The sequence below is a fragment of the Hevea brasiliensis genome, chromosome 16, assembly GCF_030052815.1.
Source record: "Hevea brasiliensis isolate MT/VB/25A 57/8 chromosome 16, ASM3005281v1, whole genome shotgun sequence".
Classification (NCBI taxonomy): domain Eukaryota; kingdom Viridiplantae; phylum Streptophyta; class Magnoliopsida; order Malpighiales; family Euphorbiaceae; genus Hevea; species Hevea brasiliensis.
The window spans coordinates 60,367,799-60,390,945 of NC_079508.1; the positions used below are offsets into that span (position 1 = coordinate 60,367,799).

A 23,147-nucleotide genomic window follows, 5' to 3' on the forward strand; every position below is an offset into this window, starting at 1 on the left:
TGTACTTATTGTGGCAGTATGAAAAGACCCACTTAGGGATATTATGAAGAAATCTATCTGTGTAAGCTTAGAAAATTATTGCCTACATGGAATATGCATGTGAGTGCCCCATCAACAGTATATATCAATACACACACACACACGTATATATATATGGACCTATCTCCATTTTCATTAATAAAATTTTCGTTGCTTAAAAAAAGAAGAATGTATGGAACTCAAAATAAGCCACAATCTTATTTATAACTAAGAAAACACCAAATTAAGCATTCAAATCGCTCAACAATGTCTATAATAAGAACATGAGAAGATAAATGAAGATACTACAGCACATAAAAACTCTAATTTGTAAGCACACACACCACAATATAAAACGGTTGCTGGAATCAATGGTGACTAGTTAGTTTCTGGGCTTGAAATGGCCTTCGTTGGCCAGCTTAAAGAGCTGTCCCTGAGCAGCTGCAGCCTTGTTGGAGGAGAGTGCAGTTTTGAAACTCTCTCTGACTTGCCTTGTAGTGAAAGGAAATTTGCTGCTTACCAAGGAGTTGAGCAAGGAAGCAGTGCCTTCTCTGTAGAGTGTCCCATACCCATCAGTGCGTGCATTTGAGAGTGCTAGTGGCAAGCTCATGCTTGCTCCAAATCCTGGCATGCTAGTCACTCCAAATGCGTTGCCTAGGTTTCCCCACCATCCCAGGAGACCCCATATTAATCCAGGATGATTCTTCCAGTAACTGCAATTAAACAAGCATTTGGATGTCAAAAATGGTAATAGCAATACACTATCATCAAAGATAGATCAGTGTCTGTGATAATAGTGCAGGAGAAACTCACTTGCACGTGAATGGCGAACTCGGATCGGGAATAAATGGAGGCGAGGGAACGAAAGGGGTGCTTGGTGTTGGTGGGTTCGCGATGACCGGTGTTGGAGGACTACCACCAGAGCTCGGAGGAGAGGGGTGGGAGCCACCAGTGCTTGGAGGAGAGTGGTGGTGTCCACGACCGCTTGGAGGATTTGAAGGTTTTGATGGAGTAGGCACACTTGGTGGAGTTCCACAATTTCCATGGGATGGGGACGGGGATGGGGTTGTGTGGGCGGGTGGTGTGCCACCATATCCACCTCCATGTGATGGAGTACTACCACTTCCATGGGGAGGGCTTCCGTGTGATTCTGCCATTAATTATTAACACAGAATAAGCATAAAATTGATGACAAGAACACAAAACGAAGATGTGATGTATTAAATAAAAAAAAAAGATCGAGAGACCTGTAGGGGGACTTCTTGGATTTGGGTCTGGGAATGGGAAGAAGCTCTTTTGATCTTCAAAGTTTGTAGCCATTACAGGAACAGTGACCAAGTTTTGGCAAAGCAAACCTGCAGCGACTAAAACCCACATCAACATTGAGGCCTGATTGCATTTCTCCTTCCCCATGATCTCTGTGCTTGAAGAAACACAAATGGAGATTTTGAAAGGCGATGAGCAGCCAAGAGAAGGGAGCGGGTGATTATATAAGGAAGACAGAGAGTGGCAGGTCAAGGAGTTGATGGTTACTTGATGTGTTATAGAAGGGCATAAAGACCTACTTTTAATGACGCGTCTCTCTCTTCCCCTACTCGTTTTACTCTTATACACCCAACCCAACCAATCAAAAATCAATAAACCAAGTTTTGTAATAGAACACTTAATTATATAATTGAAGAACATGGAAAGAATAAACCAAACTAGAAAGTTAATAAGCTTGTAAATGAGTTTGGCATCTATCTTAATTGAAGCAATTGTATGAGATGAATGATTTAAGCAACCAATTTCAGATTCATTTTATTTGTAATTAATTTCCTTGTGATGCAAATGCCAGCTGGTGCTGCAAATGCCACAGATTGATCAATTAATGTCATATTTAAAGGCACCTTTAAAACTACATAAGCCCTCTTAACTCCTAATTCCAAACCCAGCAAGATCTTGGTCACAATATGAATATCTAGGGTTGAGCTGGATTGAACTTGATTAGTAAACATATGTTCCTTGTAAAAGACATAAATATTAGTATTTTTTTTTTTTTTTACAGTCAAAACCATGAAACAATTACAAGATTGAGTAATGTTGTTGGGTTGATAACATTTTGGACCAATGGCTCAGGATTGTGCAGTGAAAATTGAAGTATGAACAAAATAGAGATATGAAAAGAGAAAAATAGAAAGAAAAACATAAAATGAAAGATAGAAAGACACAGAAATGAAGAGAAAAAAGAGAAATAAAACAGAGATGAAGAGACTACATTATTAATCTGTGATTATTAGATGAAAAAATTATTTATTTGACAAAATTAAATCTCCAGAGTTGACTAATGTAATTTTTAAGATATAAATAATAATTCACTCTAATAATAAATTAGACAGAAAAATCTATGAGTAGATAAATTAAAAAATTAAAATTAAATTGTAATTCATCTACAATTATGAGATGAGAAGTTGGTGGGGTTGGGTTAATGAGAATGGCAGGGAAGTTGGTGAGGTAGAACAGAGATGTAAATATAACAAGTGCCTTTTCAGTCATAAACTTAGGTAGGAAGGGCTTTTCTCTGATTTAATTAATTACATGTCAGAGAAACCATCCATGCTCTTTAAGCTGGTGCTGAGACCTTACTAATGCAATTACATGTCACACAATTTTGCTCTTAATTTGCTTTTTCTTTTTTGTTATAGCATATCAAATGCTCTGAGAGTTGTAGTTCAAGACTGTTTCATCTGTTTAGGTTTATTAGAAAATTGATCAAATAAAATTTCTTAAATATAAAAATTAATTTTGATGGTTCAGAAAATCTAAAAAAAAAATAGAAATAGAAATATAAAAATAAACATGAAGTTATAAATTAAAATTCGGCCAAAAGGCCAAATTAACCATCAGGTTTGACTAAAAAAAAAGTCAATTAAATCTTTTTCTCAAATGAGCCATTGAAATTACAACATTTGGTTAATTATCTAATGTCAATTTGTTCTGCGCAGTGGTAAGACAATCGAAGAAGAAGAGGAAGAGGAGGAAGGGGGCGAATAGCCTTGTCGACCATGGTCATTGACCTAAGTGATTCAAAGGATATACATATTGCCTGATACATTTCATAGAACAACGAAGAAAATTTGGATGTGAACTATTGTTAGAACCAAGATTAACTGCCAAACAAATTCGTCTTAAACACTTGCTGTAATTTTTGAGGCTTGACTTCTGTTCTAACCTTCATATTTTACTGTAGTCAGCAGAGGCAGAACAAGTGAACGCCAACTGACGGCAGATGCATCAAGTTCCATCTGCCTAACAGCTTGTTGAAAGTTACCATTATCCCTTATCAGAAGGCCTGAATATTGTAAGAAGTAAAATCTCGGGTTCATCCTACTCTTGCCTCCGACTCCTCTGAAGAACTGCCAGTGCCATACATGCTTGACACAATTCTGAAGCTGACAAACGATGAAAATGAATAATAGCGCACAGGGAACACATCAAGTGCTGATTGTCTCGGTCAAAGGGACATTGGACATGGGATTTGTTTCTGTCACAACAGAATTCAGCATTTGGTGCCTCTTCTGTTCTTTGGCTTTCCTTCTGTGGGATTCTAGGATTATAAGAAGCGCAGTGATGTCAGCAGGGCTCACCCCACCTACTCTGCTTGCTTGGCCAATAGTTTGTGGCCTCACCTGGAAATAAAGATAAACCCAATTACGTTAACCGAAACCAAACTGCTTTGAATTTCAAATAACTGTATTCAATAGTAACCATACAGAGCACAATTTCATACATATTTATCTTGTCAATTCAAATTAACACAAGATCTATATATCCCATCATACATCTCTCACCCAATTGCATCAGTGTTCAAAAGACTGAAAACGTTAGACCTTTCAAACTGTAAGTAATTTGCCAGATCAATTACAAAATAAAATTGCCTATGAACAAGTATATAAATGTAACAAAGAATTGACCATAATTTCATATACAGAAGAAGCTTATGAAAAGTTTAATAGATACTGCAAGCAGTAATTCATCTGGTATCCAGTTGTTTTCTGGTCAGGTTAAGGGGATGTGTATCTGAGCTGTAAATTTAGATATTAATTTTACATGCTAATTTTCAGAAGTTTGACATTTGATGCTATAGAGCCCAACAAATATGAGCAGATATGATAGTCAAAGTGCAGCCAGAAACGAAATTGTGTTGCCACACCATAACAGCACCATTGAATCAGATGAAAACATACCAGAGTCCCAAACAAGCAAAATGTAGTAGTTCTGGATTCTGATCAATTTGATAATATGCTTTTGATAAATACAGAAGAATTCTGTCATAGTGAGGAGAAAACTATTTATGCCACAAACCTTGGAGAGTTTCTCACGTGCTTCAAGAGACAAAGTTGTCATTGCATGGTAATCCAAGTCCTCTGGAAGTGGTCTGTTTTGTTGATGGGCCATCTACAAGTGGATCCAAGCACAAGAGTTGACATGATCAAACCAAAAAAAAAAAAATGATGATATAAACTAACTAATCAATATCCAAACATGAATACATTGAAAATCATTTCAAAATTATTTTGGAACATTTTCCTTTCCTGGGCCTACAAGAAGTAGGACAACTTGCAGGAATTTGATCATTCAAGTTAGATTTTGGATTTATGTGAAAGCTTGAATAAATAGAAATCCAGTTGGAAAAGTAGGGCCTGTAAGAGATAGATTTAATAAGCAAAATAAAACGATAACGTAGAAGAATCTGGGACTGTTTGCAACACCGATCAGGCATGGTGAATAGTAGCCATGAACAGTAAAATGGAAATCTATTTGAATAAATAGAAATCTAGTTGGAAAAGTAGGGCTTGTAAAGAGATAGATTTAATAAGCAAAATACAATAATAAAATAAAAGAATCTGGGATTGTTTGCAACACAGATCAGGCATGGTGAATAGTAGCCATGAGCCATACTATGAAGTTGTGGGAGAGAGTTGTGGAACATCGACTACGTCATGATACTTCTATCTCTCTCAATCAATTTGGTTTCATGCCTGGTCGTTCAACTATGGAAGCGACCTTTCTCATTAGAAGCTTGATGGAGAAATATAGAGATGGGAAGAAAGATCTACACATGGTTTTTATTGATTTGGAGAAGGCTTATGATAGTGTTCCAAGAGAGGTCTTATGGAATGCGTTAGAACAAAAGAGGGTATCTATTAGGTACATACAAGTATTGAAAGATATGTATGAAGGAGCAACTACTATTGTGCGCACAGTGGGAGGGGACACAAGAGATTTTCCGATCTCAATTGGATTACACTAAGGATCAGCCATAAGCCCTTACCTTTTTACATTAGTTTTAGATGAACTGACGAAACATATACAAGAGAGTATTCCTTGGTGCATGATGTTTGCGGATGATATTGTTCTGATAGATGAGACACGAGAAGGAGTCAATAGGAAGCTAGAACTTTGGAGAAGTACTCTAGAGTCAAAGGGTTTTAAATTAAGTAGAACGAAGACAGAATACATGCATTGCAAGTTCAGTGAAGGCCAAACTGGTGATAGGGAAGGAGTTAGTTTGAATGGAGTGGCACTGTCCCAAAGTAATCACTTTAAATATCTAGGCTCACCTTCAAGTAGATGGGGATGTGAGGAGGATGTTAGTCATAGGATTAAAGCCGGATGGTTGAAGTGGAGACGTGCCACGGAGTTTTATGTGATCGTAAGATTCCCAATAAATTAAAAGGAAAATTTTACCGCATACCATACGCTATGCTATATGGTAGTGAGTGTTGGGCACTGAAAGAGTCGTATGCATCTAAGATAAGAGTTGCAGAGATGAGAATGTTAAGGTGGATGAGTGGCCATACTAGACTAGATAAAGTCCGTAATGAAAGTATTAGAGAAAAGGTAGGAGTGGTGCCAATTGAAGATAAGTTGAGAGAAGGGAGATTGAGGTGGTTTGGTCATGTGAAGCGTAGACATACGGAGGCTCCAGTTAGACAAGTAGAGCACATTAGGCTAGAGGATAGAAAGAAAAAAAGGGGTAGACCTAAATTGACTTGGAGGAGAGTAGTACAGCATGACTTAGAAGCATTACACATTTCTGAGGATTTAACCCAAAATCGTTCAGAGTGGAAAAAGCGAATCCATATAGCCGACCCCAAATTTTTGGGATAAAGGCTTAGTTGAGTTGAGTTGAGTTTTATCTCATCTAGGTTCAAATTGCATCATGTAACTAAAGATGAAAAAAAAGAACCATAGTTGCTAGAATTTTGTCAACTGAAAAACTGAATAAAGCATTGCTAGCATGAGTATTTATAGACTAAAAATAATCCCAGACATGAAAACATTGGATTGTAAAAACTAATCTTAATCCTAAAGAATTTGGACTCTCAAAGAAAACAAAAAGGAATCTGTAATAAATTCAATAGAAGCGGATTTGTCTTATGTTTTCTTTCAATAGCATTCTCAACATGGAATTTCTAGATTTCATGCTTAATATCCTCCAGAGGAAAGAATTCCATGTTCATTTTGTCAACATAACGTTGATGAACCGAACCAAATTGGTTATGTTCAATCCAGTTTGGTTTTAACTCTTATTTTGTATGGTATGAGTTTCTAATAGGTTGGGTTTATTCAGTTTTCTAGTCCAAACCAAACTAACCAATGCTACCCCTAAGCCTTTGCTTGCAACTTGCAAATTTAAGTTGCAGGGTCTAATGGTCACCTGCACTTACAGGTTAAGCTTCTCACATGCAAAAAGTGAGCCAGCGCTCATGTGGACCATGTGTGAGTTCGCAGCTCACATGAGGCTGCATGGACAATTGTCAAAATATGGCTATTTGGCCAACCCCTTTGTAAGCACACACCTTGCATGCATAGTAAGCTGGTGCCTGCGGTTCGTGCCCAGATTGCAACATGCAGCTGTCCATATATATATATATTAATTTTTCCCAATGCAAGCTTGCTATATCTCTGGTTTTTCAAGCATGTTGCATTCTAAGCAGTGTGTGCTCACTGCATGCAGTTGTTTGCATACTGACTGATATGTATGCTCGGCATATGGCAGGTCGTTCATGCACAGTGAGCTAAAAATGAGCAAGCTCCTAGCAGACTCAAATTCACATGGGCACTTGTGGTTGAAGACCCTAGTGAGCTGCTGCTCACAACCAAGCATTGCTGTTTTTTTTTTTTTAATTTTTCATTTTTTATGAGCTTGCTTTGCCACATGACTTTGCTGTGCACCAAGCAATTCCAATTTGTCCAGTAGTGCAAGTTTGCTGTGTGACAAGCAGCATGACCTCACTTGATTGGACAAGCACACTATAGCTATGTGAGTTTCCTGACTCTTTAAACATAAAGATTCTTGAGCCCCTACTGTCAGCATCACCACATGATAAGAATGATTACAAACCTGTTGGAGTTGGATCTGTTGACGTATAATGAAGCCTTCATACTTGACATCAATCTCAACACACTCTTTATCCTCTCTAGATAGAAGCTTATTTCCAAAACCATGCTTATCCAGTACCTCATACTGGATGTGTGGTTTTTTCAAAAGACTCTCCAGCGTTGAAGAGTCCCTTACAGGCTGTCCAGACAGACGAGTAATGTCAGCAGCCAAATCCCCTCCTGAAAGTTAAAATGGAAGCTGTTATTAACTTGAATTTTCATATATAAATACTAAAAACCCAACAGATAACTCTCTCTCTCTCTCTCTCTCTCTCTCTCTATTGCTTTACTTGAAAATTTTGGAAACAGAAACAATTGTAAACCCAAAATGTACCTCCCAAACCAAAGGGCTCTTCTGACCAGAACTGGTTAACAACAAAGCAGATAATTTCTAGGACCATCAATGATATCAAAATTGCAGAAAATAGAGATGAAAAAAAAAAGAGTTAAGATGAAATGAGAAATAAGATTTGAGACTGGAGTTGAGAGATTGAGAGACAAGTAGATAAGATTTAAGAGCAAGATCAGAAGAAAAAAAAAAGGGTAAACAAGAGAGTTCATTAACAAAGATAGACGCTAAGACGGAAGGCAAATATCTACATAACTAATGAATTAGAAAAAGTGGGTTGCTTCCGAGCCTTAACAATCATCAAATAGTGACACTTAACAAAATGCTTAAAATGATATTTGAGATTCATATGTTGCAAAATGCTATCATTTGGTGTATCCTAAAACTCAATAGGAACCCATATCATCTAAATCAGCAATTATTGTCCATGTCTAAAGTTCACTTAGCACCACATCAGCATAGAGACATGCCTCAAACCCAATGGATGTACTTAAAACAAAACTAGTAACTTAATTACCCAAATTGATAAAACTAAAAGCATGGGATGCAATTGAAAAAAAGCATACAAAGTTAAACATAATCTGACCATTAAGTCTATTTTTATTGCTCTTGCTTTATGGTATGCTTGCTGCTGCTTTTTTGCAAGACAATTTTCAAGGCTATTAAAAACATACAGCATGTATAGTTAAATAAATCCACATAAATTGATCTACATGTCTAATGATTACTCTGTGTTACAGGTTATTTCCTCTTTAGCTGCGCAGAAATGAATGAGTACAACCTGAAATTCTGACAGTTTTCAAACGCTTCTTCTCCTCAGAAATTCTAGCTTGCTTATCCAGGTATAGTTTCCACCGTCTATCATCTATCAAACCAATTTCATTCCCCAGAGGTGTAAGTCGACTATCAGCGTTATCAGATCGGAGAAGCAACCGGTGTTCAGAGCGACTAGGAGAGGGGAGAAAATTAACGCTGTCAAATTTGCTTACAACAAATCATAATATTGCAAATTAAATTTACGCATCTTATTTTAAATCTAAAAACACAGTACACTAAGCACATGTAACATCAACCAATTACTTCCATTTTAAGGAACACATTTGTCTTAAACATCACACAAGAATAAAGATGGTATGCAGGAAACTGTCATTGAAAGGAATGCAGCCTGGTGTCAAATGGTATTTAAATATTGCGATTTTCATATGCATGTACCATATAAGATAATCAGATAAATTTATGCACAATAAAAACATTTTGATCTTGATTACAATACAATTCCACACATGGGATGGGATGAAGCAGTATCTCCCATATTAATAAGGCAAAAAGCTTTCTCATCTATCCTACCCTCAAATTCTAGAAGTGAACAATCTAAAAGCATTAAGCAAAAAGAGAGCGGGTGGTGTTTATACATTTCAGGTGCTTAAATGTACTTTTATCTATTGATCTGACACAGGAATAGCCCTATTTACTTCAATGGCTCAGCTCTAGCAATCATGAATTTTGAGACATGTTATTCCCGCATTTTTTCCTTACATAAAAAATCCGGGCCTTCTATAACAAGAGAAGAGACCCATGACTAGTTATTTTTTATATAGATGGGATCTATAACCTTTGCTATCAAAGTTTACTCCATACCCATGCAGGATAAGGAAACTGACTGGAAGGTCTACATAGATGTGAGCATTTGCCAAATGAATGGCAGAGAAAGAAAGCCTTAACTGGATTAACCATTTTCTGATGGACCAGTTACAAGATGCCAAAGTTGTTAAAATAATAATAATAATGACAATTTGTTATTATTTACCATCAATTTCTTTTTCAGTTCCAAAAAAAAACTTTTTTTTTTTAACTTTTCTTCTATATCAGCTACCATTTTTTTTTGTTATTAATAAAATTCTTTAGTTTCCTGTTAGGTTTTCACTAGTTGAAGGATGAAAAAGAACCAAAATTTGATTTGCTAAATTACTACAAAATTTATAAAAACAAGAAATATGACAACAATAATATTGAAGAGCATGCAAGGATTACAATTTTTAGTCATTTGGCATATTAGGATATGTAGATTGCTTATTAAATTTTATGATTGATATTCATTTATTGGATTATGATTTTTTTTTTCCATGAATAGATTTCAAACATAATGTGGAAATCAATCCACATTCAATTAAATGAAACAAATTTGTTTACACATCCTTTATTAAATTCTAATGGAATTATTCATTAAAACCTATGATAGGTTATTGATTTAACATTATCATACTTTAAATGTACACTTACAACACTCATCAATTTTGGTTCTCAAACATCCGTAATTACAATTGTAAGAGCAGCTTACTTGCCAAATTGAAAATATACACAAATGGCAGTATAAATATTTGAAGTCAGTACCTTGTTAACATACGGTATGGCTCTCGAAGGTCCTTGGTGACCAGATCATCAATTAAAGTGCCTATATAACTGCTTTCCCTCTCAAGAACAATGAGGGGCTTACCATCTGAATGTCTTGCAGCATTAATGCCAGAAATAATTCCCTACAGAAAGTGAAGGAAAAAAATGAGAGTCCTAATCAGTATAATGTCAGAACGAACTGTAAGACCAGAGACGTCCTTTCCATCAAGCAAAAACCCAACTTTGCCTTTTGTTTGTTGAATAGTAACAAGCAGATTATTGACCAGTGATAACAAATAAATAAATTCAATAATACAAAGGAAACTAAACACTACTTTAAGAGATGATAACCTGTGCTGCAGCCTCTTCATAACCTGTTGTCCCATTTATCTGACCAGAGAAAAAAAGTCCCTCGACCTTCTTTGTCATGAGAGACCTAGAGCATTGATGTGCAGGCAAGAAATCATACTCCACAGCATACGCAGGCCTTAGCATTGAACAGTCTTCAAGTCCAGGCAAAGTTCTCAAGAGTGGTAACTGTAGTTTCTCAGGTAAACCAGTTGAGAACCCCTACAAAGAAAATAAATGACCATTTAAGGACAAAATATTAAAAGTATATACAGTGTGATGTATAACACACAGGGGAGTTGTATCAATATCTGCTGATAGCTCATATAATGTGATCTTTGTGGATCAGTTTCCAGGTTTTCAATCGGCGGTTCAGTTTTTAAATTTTGCTTGCCCATCCCTAAGAATTTGGTGACACAGGGTGATGGTATGGTAGATATTACTGCCAGAACTCAACATTCACAACAAATTAAGAGACAGAAATTAATTTTGAAAATATTCTTCAATATACTTACACAACCATGAAAGGGAATAACAACGGCTTCCTAATTTACAGAGGCCCAAGGGTATCCTTCTCTGAATTCTGTAACCATGATTCCTGTTGCAAAGTCACTTATAGGTAGTCACAGCAGCCAGAGTTTTCAGGCTCATAAACGTCTAACTTCATCACTTATCTCAAATCTAACCTTTAATTGTCTACACAACTTACTATCCTTCTAGCTTTGGATGATCCTATCACCAAAGGACCATTTGAAATCACATAAAGAAGGAATTTATTTCATTTGCTTTTGAATTCTACAGTAAAACTCCTCTCCAATTGAATTCTCACACTCATTACCCCATATATTAAATCTTTTGGAATTCAACTGAATCCAAATGAACAATGTGCTTGGAACAAATAGAACATTACATTCAAAATACTCACTTTTCTAAAATATCATACATGTATTAAGAGAGAGAATGAGAAAATCAGGTTGCTGAGTTAATAATGATAAAAGGAGGGCATGGAAGTGGTGTGGAGTGGATGAGTGAATTCTATCAATTTTGACAAATGATCTACAAGACCCTTCCAATATAGCACCAACACCCAGAATGTTTGCAGATTGTGCAAATTACATGAGCTCAGTATGAAAACACGATAAGAGTAGACTATGGACACAAATTACATTTACTTTATCTTTTTAATCTTATATTTACAAGAAAGAAACCATTTCCTGGTGATAAGTTGAATTAAAATATTTCTTCTCACAAACAGATTTTCTCCATTACCATCTCTCACATTTCACCAATATAATAAGAAAGAAAATTAGAAGGTGCTAGATATAGACCTGCACATATAGCTCAGGCACATTTCGACCCTCTGGTTCAAGAAAAATCTGATGCGATTCTTTATCATGAAATCTCACAATCTGAGAAAAAAAAAAAGGAAAGAACAAGAAGAGGTTAAAAGTGAATTTCAGAACACTATGATATCATCTGCTTAATAAGTACCCTAAAACATAATGTGAAAGTAGAAACTCAGCAGCAACAGAAACCTATTTTCCTACCACCAATTGTCCTTCCTAGAACCACAGAAGAAGATGATGAAATGTGAATTATGAATTATCAGAATATGTCATCATAAGTGGAACTACAATGATACCTTAAAAAAGAAAAGAAAAAAAAAAGCATGCATTCCTATTTCACAACTGCATTACCAACTATACTCTCATAGTGTTTGAGAAAAATCACGAGTGAAGGAATAGCAGTGTTTGGGAAAAGTATCTTTCCTTTTTAAAGATAGGTGATCAAAACTTCAGCATTTGGTTTGGTAGGCAAATGCTTCCTGCAAGTTCAAATTGCATTTAACTTATCCAAATTTTGCCTTGTGAATTATTTTCCTTTTGTACAGTGGTTGACACCCGTCTAGAGCCCTCTCACAATATTTTTTACATATCATAAGGGGGAAAAAAAAGAAAAGAAGACCTATTTAAAGAAATATATACCATAAAAGTCTACCTTATCTTCAATGGACGGGCAGTATCTAGGCCCTTTTGCTTCAACCCACCCTCCATAAGTTGGAGTTTCATGTAAGTTCTCCTTTATAAGCTGATGAGTGATTTTTGTAGTACGCGTCAGATAGCAACACATTTGTTCCCTTTCAATGTGTACGTTAGGATCAAAACTAAACCAGTTGACCTGTCAGTCATAAACTCACAATCAGAATATAACCACAAATATTATGTAGCTAAAAGAAATGATAATTTAATTTCTGTCATCTGAATGAGATTATAAATTTCTTGGGCCAATGACATTCAGAGAAACAGTTATGTTTTGGCAAAAGGTATCTTGCCTAAAGAATCAAAGAACTAAATCTAGATACTGTCCTGGAAGCTGCCAATTTAGCAATTACGTGATTTGGGATAAGAAATAGCTGCTAATTGACTAGCACCTTTCAGCATAGTATATAATTGGATGCCAGTGACAATTTACTTACAAGAAAGCTGCCTTAGCTAATGAAACTCTGATAGATTGTATCACTGAGCGGACAAGGTTGGCTAAAATCTTATTAATAGTCGACATGGGCTTCAATGACAATCTGCTGGTAATAGATCCCATTGTTGCCATGGAAATACAACATAAACCATGATCTTCTAATCTATTTGCATAAACATACTTTGAAGAATCACATGAAATCTAGAATTATGAAACTTTAAGGCCTTGTTTGGTTGTTGAAAACACATATCTTTCCATTTTCCAGTTTTCTCCCAATTTTCATTTTCCAAGTAAAAAATTGGAAAACCAGAAAACACATTCACTTGTCCAGTTTTCCAATTTTCATTTTCCCTTTATAAGATTTTTTTATCAGAAATTTTCTAATGAATTGCACTGTTTCATGAGAATTAATTATTATTTAAATTTGAATTCATAAATATTTCTAATCACTTAAATATTATTTCCATTTTTCAATTTATAAATACATTTAAATCTTAGCAAAAAAAAAAAACCTACCATGACAACTGACAATTGTTATAAAACTAATTAACATAATATTCAAAATTAACATAAATTTAAACATTAATAAGCATGCTGTCAAAAAATAATAAAAATATGAAGAAGAGCCTTTAACTAGGTTTAATCTCAGGCTCTCTTTTAGAAAAAGAATTAGTTGGTCAAATATCTTAATTTATAAGTCATTAATAAAAAAAACTAGTGAAACTAAAAAAAAGTTGGTGCTGGCTCAAACCCAGCACCAAGTTCTGAAAAAATGGAGGACATGGCCAACTAAACAAAAGCCCCAAAACAGAAGTATATGCCAAGTTGCCAACATTTATTAGATAATAATGACGGGAATTTGAAGAAATTAAAAAAAAAAAAAAAAAAGTCACTTGGGGCTTGAAACCTGCATCTAGATGCAGCAAAAGTGGAAAACAGTGTGTTTTCCACCTTAGTTATTCAACTCTTCGTTTGTAAAGAAAATGACGAAAACAATTTTATGTCATTTTCCAAAGGCTAGTATAAATTTGGAGAACTTGAGAAACTGATTTCTAATTATCCATTTAGAAAATTTTCCATAACTAAACATATTATTCTAGTTTTCTTGAAATAATTTTCTGGAAAACCAGTTTTGTTTTCCACAACTAAACAGACACTAATCAACAGAACATGCAAATGAGATTACGGGAAGACCTCTTCATCCCCATGCTGAGGTTCCAATCTGGAAAAATCCACCGTCCGAATGTCCACGCGGGCTGGAGTTCCAGTTTTCAACCGATCAGTTTCAAATCCAAGGTGTTGCAAGTTCTCAGTGAGTCCTTGTGAAGCTGACTCACCAGCTCTTCCTGCCGGCATAGAAGTTCTACCAACCCATATTTTACCACTCATAAAAGTTCCAGTAGTGAGAATAACTGAAGAAGCATAGAAATTCATTCCAAAAAAAGTGCTGACACCTTCCACATTGTCATTTTTTCCTAGCAAGAGATTTGTTACCATTGCCTCTCTGATAGAAAGGTTTGGAGTGCTGAAATGCAAACAAATCACATGATTAGCAGATAGATGCTTAGGCATTCAAAAATAGTCATGCATTGAACAGAAACTGGTAAACGGAAAAATACAGATAATGATTGAACTGTAGAATTGAATTGAGCAATAAAGAAAGCCTTCTATTAGAAGTAGAGTGGTGTAGAATATAGCATCAACTACATAAGCATAAATATGTTTAGTTTTCCCAGAAAAATATTTTAACTCAATTGATCTTTTTAAAACTTAACAATGATAAAAATATCATATTCTCATTTTTCTTGAAATCCACATAAGCATTGGTGAGATCAACTTTTAATAACCAAACACCCAAAAAGTGAATGATTCTAATTTTCCAGGTCGATTTTTTACATCTTTAACAATAAAGAAAATTAATTTAAAAAGTTCATCATACCTAGAAAAGCATGTTTGCATTAGGGCAGGACCAAAGATTGAATCTTGGCTTCACCAAAGCCCTCTTCACTAGCCCAGACCAAAAGGGTAAAAAGGAAATCTAAACTAGCCAGTAGCCACCTTATCTTTGAGTTTCACAAGTCATTCACTAAAGCTGTCATTTCAACTACATTCATAAGTCTTATTTTGACAAATAAAAATTATTCCATGATGCGTCAGGCTCCAGAAAGTGTAATCTTTGTTCAAACTCGGGTATGAATGTTTATTCAACACAAAGCCACATCTGACACAAGCATAATCAGAAACAGATAATTCTCTGACTATTGAGGCAAGCAATATACAAAGCCACTATTGAGAAGTGTACATTCAAAACAGCACTCTCCCAGCCATTTATGTGATCTATCCAGATTCCAGTGTGATTAGATAGAACCACAAACAACCAACATAATTTCCAACTTTAGTCATAATAAAAATAAGTCAGATTGTTCAATCAAACAATCTAGAACAAATTATATGATAATAAAAGTCGAAAGAAAGGATGGACAGCATTCATAATTCATTCGGGAATGGCAAACAATTTTTCGCCCAAAACACCTCAATATTGTTATTTGGCTGATCTACTACCTCTGCAACCCCGCATTAGCCTCATAGAGAGATGGTCTATCTCTACATAGAGTAATAACCTTAAACATTCATGCAGATCTCTCTCTCTCTCTCTCTCTCTCTCTCTCTCTCTTGCACAATTACAAGATCACAAAAACAATCTATTGCAACTTACTCTTTCTTTAACATTTAGAAAACAAACAATGTAAATAGCATTTACTCCGCCAGCATAAATCCATGGTTAGCAGCTTCTCAAGGTACAAAAGAATGCAATCAAACAAATTTCACTCTTGACCCAGTAAAGAAAAGATATACATCAAGTAAAAAGAAATACTGTAGTTGTATGTTCATCAATTTTTTAGTGTGTGTGTGTATGTATATATATTTTCTAAGCCCAATACAAATGGAAGAATTAATCTAGACCCAGAATAACTCTTTAGGAAACACAAGATGCAGCAAAAACATTAGCAACATCAATCCAAGTATTTAACACCTTTAAAAGATGAGACTGGACAGCTTTTTCCTATAAGCTTGATCAAAGTAATTGGATAGGTACATGAATAACTAATAAAAAAAAAATTAAATTTATCAACTTGCCTCTCCACTATCCTTTTCATTTCCATAGCATATTCCCTTTTGTCAGTTTGTGCACGCAACGCTCGAACAGCAGGACCTCTTGAGATGTTCAGCACTCGCTTTTGTAAATAGCACCTGAATCATGAAATGAAAATGACAATTATGGGTTAAGTTTAGAATCATATTACCCTTATTTATTCTTGTCCAAACTTATTCAGGGTATAAATCATTGTGCAATAAACTTAAAACCATTCCTCAACTAACCCTCTAACCAACTATCAATACAATCGATAATCTCCACAGCCAAATCCAAGACACAGCTGACAGCACAACTATGTTTGCCTCACACCTTTCGTGACTTCCCAACTTAAGAAAGGCCAATCTTATCACTGATGATCCCAACTGCCACTCCTTTTAAACCAAGCAGATAGGAGAAAATTCATTGGTTTTCTAGTGGTCAGCTTGAAATAATTTTGGGAAACTTCTATTCTAATGTTGTCCAAGAAAAACAAAGTTTAGACGAGACATAAATGGGTAGGAGAGAAAAGTAAGGAAGTAGGTAATTCAGGGTACAAATTGTGGTTTACTGAAAAGGAGAGAAATAAGAACGGAGTGGGCATAATCATAGACAAGACATTGAAAGATGCAGTAATAGCTATGAAAAGAGTAGGAGATAGAATTATACTAGTAAAGCTAGTACTAGAAGGAGAAACAATAAATATAGTTGGTGTTTATGCCCCACAAATAGGACTAGACAGTGAGAGTAAACAAAGGTTTTGGGAAGATATAGATGATTTAATACAAAGAATACCGAATGAAGAAAATGTTTTCATTGGTGGAGATTTGAATGGACATGTAGGAAGTGATAGAGAAGGTTATGAGAATGTTCATGGAGGTTTTGGTTTTGGAAGTCGTAATGAGGAGGGAAAAAACATCATGGATTTTGCTATGGCATACGACCTAATGCTAGCAAATACCTACTTTATAAAAAGAGAGTCACATTTAGCGACTTTCAAAAGTGGGCAACATAGAAGCCAAATCGACTTCCTCTTAACCAGGAAGATAAATAGAGCTTTATGCAAGGATTGCTAGGTCATTCTAGGAAAGGCGTTAACGAGTCAACATTGGTTGGTGGTCTTGGATGTCAAGTTTAGGAATAATTCAAGTAAGGTCAGAAGAAATAGTGTAACTCGAACAAAGTGGTGGGAGTTCAAAGGAGTAAAGCAAGTGAAGTTCAAAAATGAGCTTCTCGAGTCCGAAGAATGGAAACTGGATATGGAGGCCAATGATATGTGGATGCAGATGGTATCAAAGATTAGAGAAGTAGCTAGAAAAGTACTTGGAGAGTCTAAAGGACATGGACCACCCTCGAAAGAGAGATGGTGGTGGAATGAGGAAGTACAAAAGGCAGTGAAGAGAAAAAAGGAATGGTATAAGAAATTACCTAAATGTGATAATAATGAGGCATATGAACAGTACAAAATAGCAAAGAAAGAGGCAAAAAAGGCAGTTAGTCAAGCAAGAGCACAGGCCTTTGAAAAGTTATATGAGAAACTTGGAACTAAAGAAGGGGAGAAAGATATTTATAGATTAGCAAGGAGGAGAGAAAGAAAATGTCAAGATCTCAATAAAGTTAGGTGCATTAAGGATAAAGAAGGAAAAGTGTTGGTGAAAGATGAGGACATTAAAGAAAGATGGAGAAATTATTTTAATGATATCTTTAATAATAGTCAAAATGGTAATAGAGTGAATATAGATTATAGAACAATAGAAAAGAATGTGAATTATACTAGAAGGATTAGATCTTTAGAAGTAAAGGAAGCACTTAAGAGAATGAAAGTGGGTAAAGCCTGTGGACCCGATGCAATACCAATTGAAGTGTGGAAGTGTTTGGGAGATAGGAGAGTGGCATGGTTAACTAAATTATTTAATAAAATTCTAAACTCAAAGAAAATGTCTGATGAATGGAGGAGTATCTTAGTACCTATTTTTAAAAATAAGGGAGACATACAGAGTTGCTCAAACTATAGGGGAATTAAACTCATGAGCCATACTATGAAGTTGTGGGAGAGAGTTGTGGAGCATCGACTACGTCATGATACTTCTATCTCTCTCAATCAATTTGGTTTCATGCCCGGTCGTTCAACTATGGAAGCGATTTTTCTCATTAGAAGCTTGATGGAGAAATATAGAGATGTGAAAAAAGATCTGCACATGGTTTTTATTGATTTGGAGAAGGCTTATGATAGTGTTCCAAGAGATGTCTTATGGAATGTGTTAGAACAAAAGAGGGTATCTATTAGATACATACAAGTGTTGAAAGATATGTATGAAGGAGCAACTACTATTGTGCGCACGGTGGGAGGGGACACAAGAGATTTTCCGATCTCAATTGGATTACAGCAAGGATTAGCCATAAGCCCTTACCTTTTTACATTAGTTTTAGATGAATTGACGAAACATATACAAGAGAGTATTCCTTAGTGCATGATGTTTGCGGATGATATTGTTCTGATAGATGAGACACGAGAAGGAGTCAATAGAAAGCTAAAAATTTGGAGAAGTGCTCTAGAGTCAAAGGGTTTTAAGTTAAGTAAAACGAAGACAGAATACATGCATTGCAAGTTCAGTGAAGGCCAAACTGGTAATAGGGAAGGAGTTAGTTTGAATGGAGTGGTACTATTCCAAAGTAATCACTTTAAATATCTAGGCTCAGTCCTTCAAGTAGATGGGGGATGTGAGGAAGATGTTAGTCATAGGATTAAAGCTGGATGGTTGAAGTGGAGACGTGCCACGGGAGTTTTATGTGATCGTAAGATTCCCAATAAGTTGAAAGGAAAATTTTACCGCATGCTGACCATACGACCGGCTATGTTATATGGTAGTGAGTGTTGGGCACTGAAAGAGTCGTATGCGTCTAAAATAAGAGTTGCAGAGATGAGAATGTTAAGGTGGATGAGTGGCCATACTAGACTAGATAAAATCCGTAATGAGAGTATCAGAGAAAAGGTAGGAGTGGTGCCAATTGAAGATAAGTTGAGAGAAGGGAGATTGAGGTGGTTTGGTCATGTGAAGCGTAGAAATACGGAGGCTTCAGTTAGACAAGTAGAGCACATTAGGTTAGAGGATAGAAAGAAAAAAAGGGGTCGACCTAAATTGACTTGGAGGAGAGTAGTACAACATGACCTAAAAGCATTACACATTTCTGAGGATTTAACCCAAAGCCGTTTAGAGTGGAGAAAGCGAATCCATATAGCCGATCCCAAATTTTTGGGATAAAGGCTTAGTTGAGTTGAGTTGAGTTGTAATTTTCTAATAAATTCTCCTGTGAAATATCATCTAACTTCTTTTTAGGGAGACATAAGGTTCTATAATTTAGGAACTTCTGATTTTGATTAGGGATTCTTTTACCTAGGAGTTACTTCTTATTTCGTAAGTGTAAGGATCATTCTTATTTGGGGATCATAATACTTGTTGAATAAGGAAAAGTAGTCTCCTTAATAATCTTTGTAACTTAGTTATTTTCTAAGGCTTTTGACAACAGAAATTTGAGTAATTTAATTTAGATGGAAGGTGTGTATTCTTAGTTTTCCATTTCTTCTTTTTCTCTCTTCTTCCCTTTTTTTCCCTCTGTTGATACAGTACCTCAGATATTATTCTTAGTGCTCCCAAGCGTAACCAATTTCTCCATTTTGCTTACTCTAATCAACTATGGTTCAATCATTACTCATTACAATGATGCAAAATTAGGGATTCAGATTTTTTCTTTTACAACACTTTTTAAGTTGAAACAGGAAGTAATCTATTGTACTTGCACACTATTAGAAAATCTTTCTATTTATTTTTATTTTGTTTTGGTATGGAATTATGCACATATCTCATTACATATTTAATCCTAATCTAGCATTTTAATCTCACTTCTAGATCCAAAGAGGCCCAACCTCACTGTACCATTACCATATTATTAGATAAGGACGTTTTACATTCCCATTTTCATTAAGCATCCAAGAGAAGTCCACATTACAGGTAAGATTGGTTAAAACCAAAGTGAATGCAGCAGGAGCATTGCCCTATAGAATATTATGCTCAAATTATATTATGCATGACACCAGCAACCAGCAAGACATGCAAGATTAATAACAAGTAACATTCTGTTAACAATAGGACATTTTTGGAAATTACCTATCTGCAACCTTCCCAATTTCACCACCAAGTGCATCCACTTCATGAACTAGTTGTGATTTTGCAGGTCCACCGACTGCTGGGTTGCAAGGCTGCATGGAACTCTTCTTGGTGAGAACATTTTTCAAAAAGTATCTTGCTTTCAATGTGTGTGTGTGTGTGTGTGTGCAAGCATGCATGTGACATGTATCAAATAGATAGTGAGTCTGCTGGCAAACACTAAAATTCTTAAGAGAGAAACAATTATTTTGCAGCATCATTTATATCTACAAGATAACTAAGGACACCCTTCAAAAACTTTAATTGTTAAAATACGTAACCAAATGTTAGCTAATTACCAATGCCAAGGAAAAGTTCATAATTGTTATATTATTTCAATCTAATCTGTCCAGCATGGATTTGTTTTGGCTGTAAGCCTTTAATAAGAATATAGATTGAGTCTGCATGCTAATCAGAATTCATCCTTACAGCAACTATAGATTACGTCCAAAAACATTAATTGCAACTGTTCCTCCAATGAAGACTTGGCATTCAACAACATGACCAAGAGTGCCTATAAGATTTGCTGGAAATGATAACCTGCCATGCTATTCGATCTATATTTAGGGTGAGAAGAAGAGTTTTTGCCCCTAAACGAGCAGATGCAAGGGCTGCTTCACAACCTGCATGTCCTCCTCCAACCACAATGACATCGTATCTTTCATCAATTGTTCCAACAGGAGTAATCTCGTCTGCAAAAATGATGAAAACAAGGAATATTATGTCATTTCAGAAATTAATTTTTTCCATGAAATAAAATACTAGCACCACCTAATCCAATTGCCTGATCTAAATTAATGAGGTAAGTCACAATTGACCCAAGACAACTCAACTTAGACTGCATTTGATCTCTGGAATTAATTCTCACTTAGCAAAACTGACGCAGAATAGCATTCTGGAGAAAGGTGAATTTCTACCTTCATTCTCCGCTATCACTGATGTTGTTTCAATTTCCATTTCCATTTTGAAAAAAAAAAAAAAATCAACCCGCTTTTCTCAATCAAGGAAGGGCACAAAATTACTCCCTTTTTTATTCTCCATAATTTTATGATACATATATGAACAGAAAAATAGAACTATACATGCAGGAACACGAAAGTGAAATTATAGACAAATACTTGAAGACCAAACAACAACATGAACTCAATTTTCTCACAAAAGAAATACATTTCTTTCTCATACTTTTATTATAAATGCGATAACACAAAAATGGTATTATATGAACATAAAACGGGAAAGTAATAGGGGAAAATTACAGCCGTTGTGGTGGTGGGTTGCTGCTGCCGCATGAGTGGAGAACCGACGCCGTACCTGAAATTGATGGCGTGGGCGCCGCGTGTGAACTTGAAATCGGTGTGGAAATTGATACAATAGTTGAAAGGTAAGGCAAGAACGTGAAGGAGCTAACTTGTTGACGATGAAGGAGATCATCGAGGGAGGGGAAAGAGGAAAGTGAAGTGGCATTGGGAAAGTAAAGAGGGAGAGTCCAAGACTTCAATAGGAATGATTGTTGAAGTTCACAGTGAAGAAGCCATGAACCAACGTGTTGGTATTTTCAGGTAGAAGAAGATGAGGATGCGTTTGGATATGCAAAGAGGGGATTTATCAATCAGGGCAAAGTACATTTTAGTACCTGAACTTTGAATTGTTAGCATTGAGGGCGCGTATTTTGTTTTATGGCCATTAAGGTGCTAATAGTGTTAGATAACACTAAACACGTTCTGTTGTATCTTGAATAGTGTGGCACTGATAGTATAGCACTCATGTAAGATGTGGTATATTGACGTGGCACTATATATAATGTGATGTTAATGTGGCATGACATATCAGCACTCTATTATTTATGGGTGTCACATTAATATCACATCCTTCAATTTTATATCACCAATCATTTTGTTGCCTAAATGCTAAAAGCTCAAATAATAATAAGAAAAGAAAAATACAGGGAGAGTTAATGAGAGAAAGGAAGAGATAAGAAGAGATAAGAAGTGATGTCCCAAAATATGTCCAAGAGGGGGGTGAATTGGACTTTAAAAATAATTTTCGGTTCTTACTCAAAACCTTTGAAAATTACAGATAGGTTCAATTAAATTGACTAATGTGAAAAATGAACAATATAGCTCTATTGACAAGTTGACTCAAGGTTAAGCTACATGCAATCAGTATACTGATATAACAGACTATATAAGCATTCAGTAAATATATCAAGAATCAATACGCTTAACACAAAGAACCAGAGCAGTATACCAAATATTCCAACTGACAGCAAATCAAATAACATGCAGATTAAATCAGATATCAGCAGTTTTAGCAGTAAACTGTTTTTCTCAGATAGCAGCAAGATCAACAGCATATGATATCAATTTTCAAATCAGCAAAAGCATATCAATCATAAAGCTAAATTGCATAAATGTAAAGAGCAAGGGTTGAGAAAATGAATACTGAAATTTTTATAGTGGTTCGGCTTTAACTAGCCTACATCCACTCTCTCAAAGATCCCACTTTGAGTCTTCACTCCACTATTCTTCTCTTTTGAAGGCAAGAGACAAAGCCCTTTACAAATTTCTCACCAAAGCTTTTACAAGTAGCTTCACACTTCTACCAAGTGTTATCCCAAACACTTTTAACAACCAAGCTTCAATAGGTGCTTGAATGACCTCTCACAAATGATAATAATGTGTTTAAAACTCACTCTCACCCAATACAACAGAAACTATAAAGAAGAGTTGAGTAAATAAGCCAATGAAGAGCAATAAATCACTTTGAGCACTTTGAATGAAAGCTTTAAAGATTTTGAACA

The 23,147-nt window shown here is 35.5% G+C and overlaps 2 protein-coding genes across 3 annotated transcripts; both read right to left on the reverse strand.

Annotated features, from left to right (window-relative positions):
- Window positions 1–214: 214 nt before the first annotated feature.
- LOC110647805 (protodermal factor 1) lies at window positions 215–1,590 on the reverse strand. The gene is made up of 3 exons (XM_021801795.2): window positions 1,266–1,590; window positions 832–1,168; window positions 215–731 (listed from the first exon to the last, which is right to left on the reverse strand). Exons 1-3 carry the CDS (start codon window positions 1,429–1,431, stop codon window positions 401–403), a joined length of 834 nt encoding a protein of 277 aa, XP_021657487.2. The 5' UTR covers window positions 1,432–1,590; the 3' UTR covers window positions 215–400.
- Window positions 1,591–2,905: 1,315 nt separating this feature from the next.
- Window positions 2,906–21,972, reverse strand: LOC110647804 (uncharacterized). Of its 2 annotated transcripts, none has more exons than XM_058137497.1 (13): window positions 21,604–21,972; window positions 20,888–21,039; window positions 20,309–20,400; window positions 16,148–16,261; window positions 14,204–14,534; window positions 12,533–12,712; window positions 11,863–11,943; window positions 10,538–10,756; window positions 10,187–10,329; window positions 8,577–8,743; window positions 7,409–7,626; window positions 4,363–4,455; window positions 2,906–3,686 (listed from the first exon to the last, which is right to left on the reverse strand). In XM_058137497.1, the coding sequence occupies exons 1-13, from the start codon at window positions 21,809–21,811 to the stop codon at window positions 3,492–3,494; spliced, it is 2,193 nt and encodes a 730-aa protein (XP_057993480.1). In that variant the 5' UTR covers window positions 21,812–21,972; the 3' UTR covers window positions 2,906–3,491. The 2 variants fall into 2 exon arrangements, with proteins under 2 accessions (XP_057993480.1, XP_057993479.1); XM_058137496.1 differs by having other exon boundaries at window positions 8,577–8,767; window positions 21,604–21,953.
- Window positions 21,973–23,147: the final 1,175 nt, after the last annotated feature.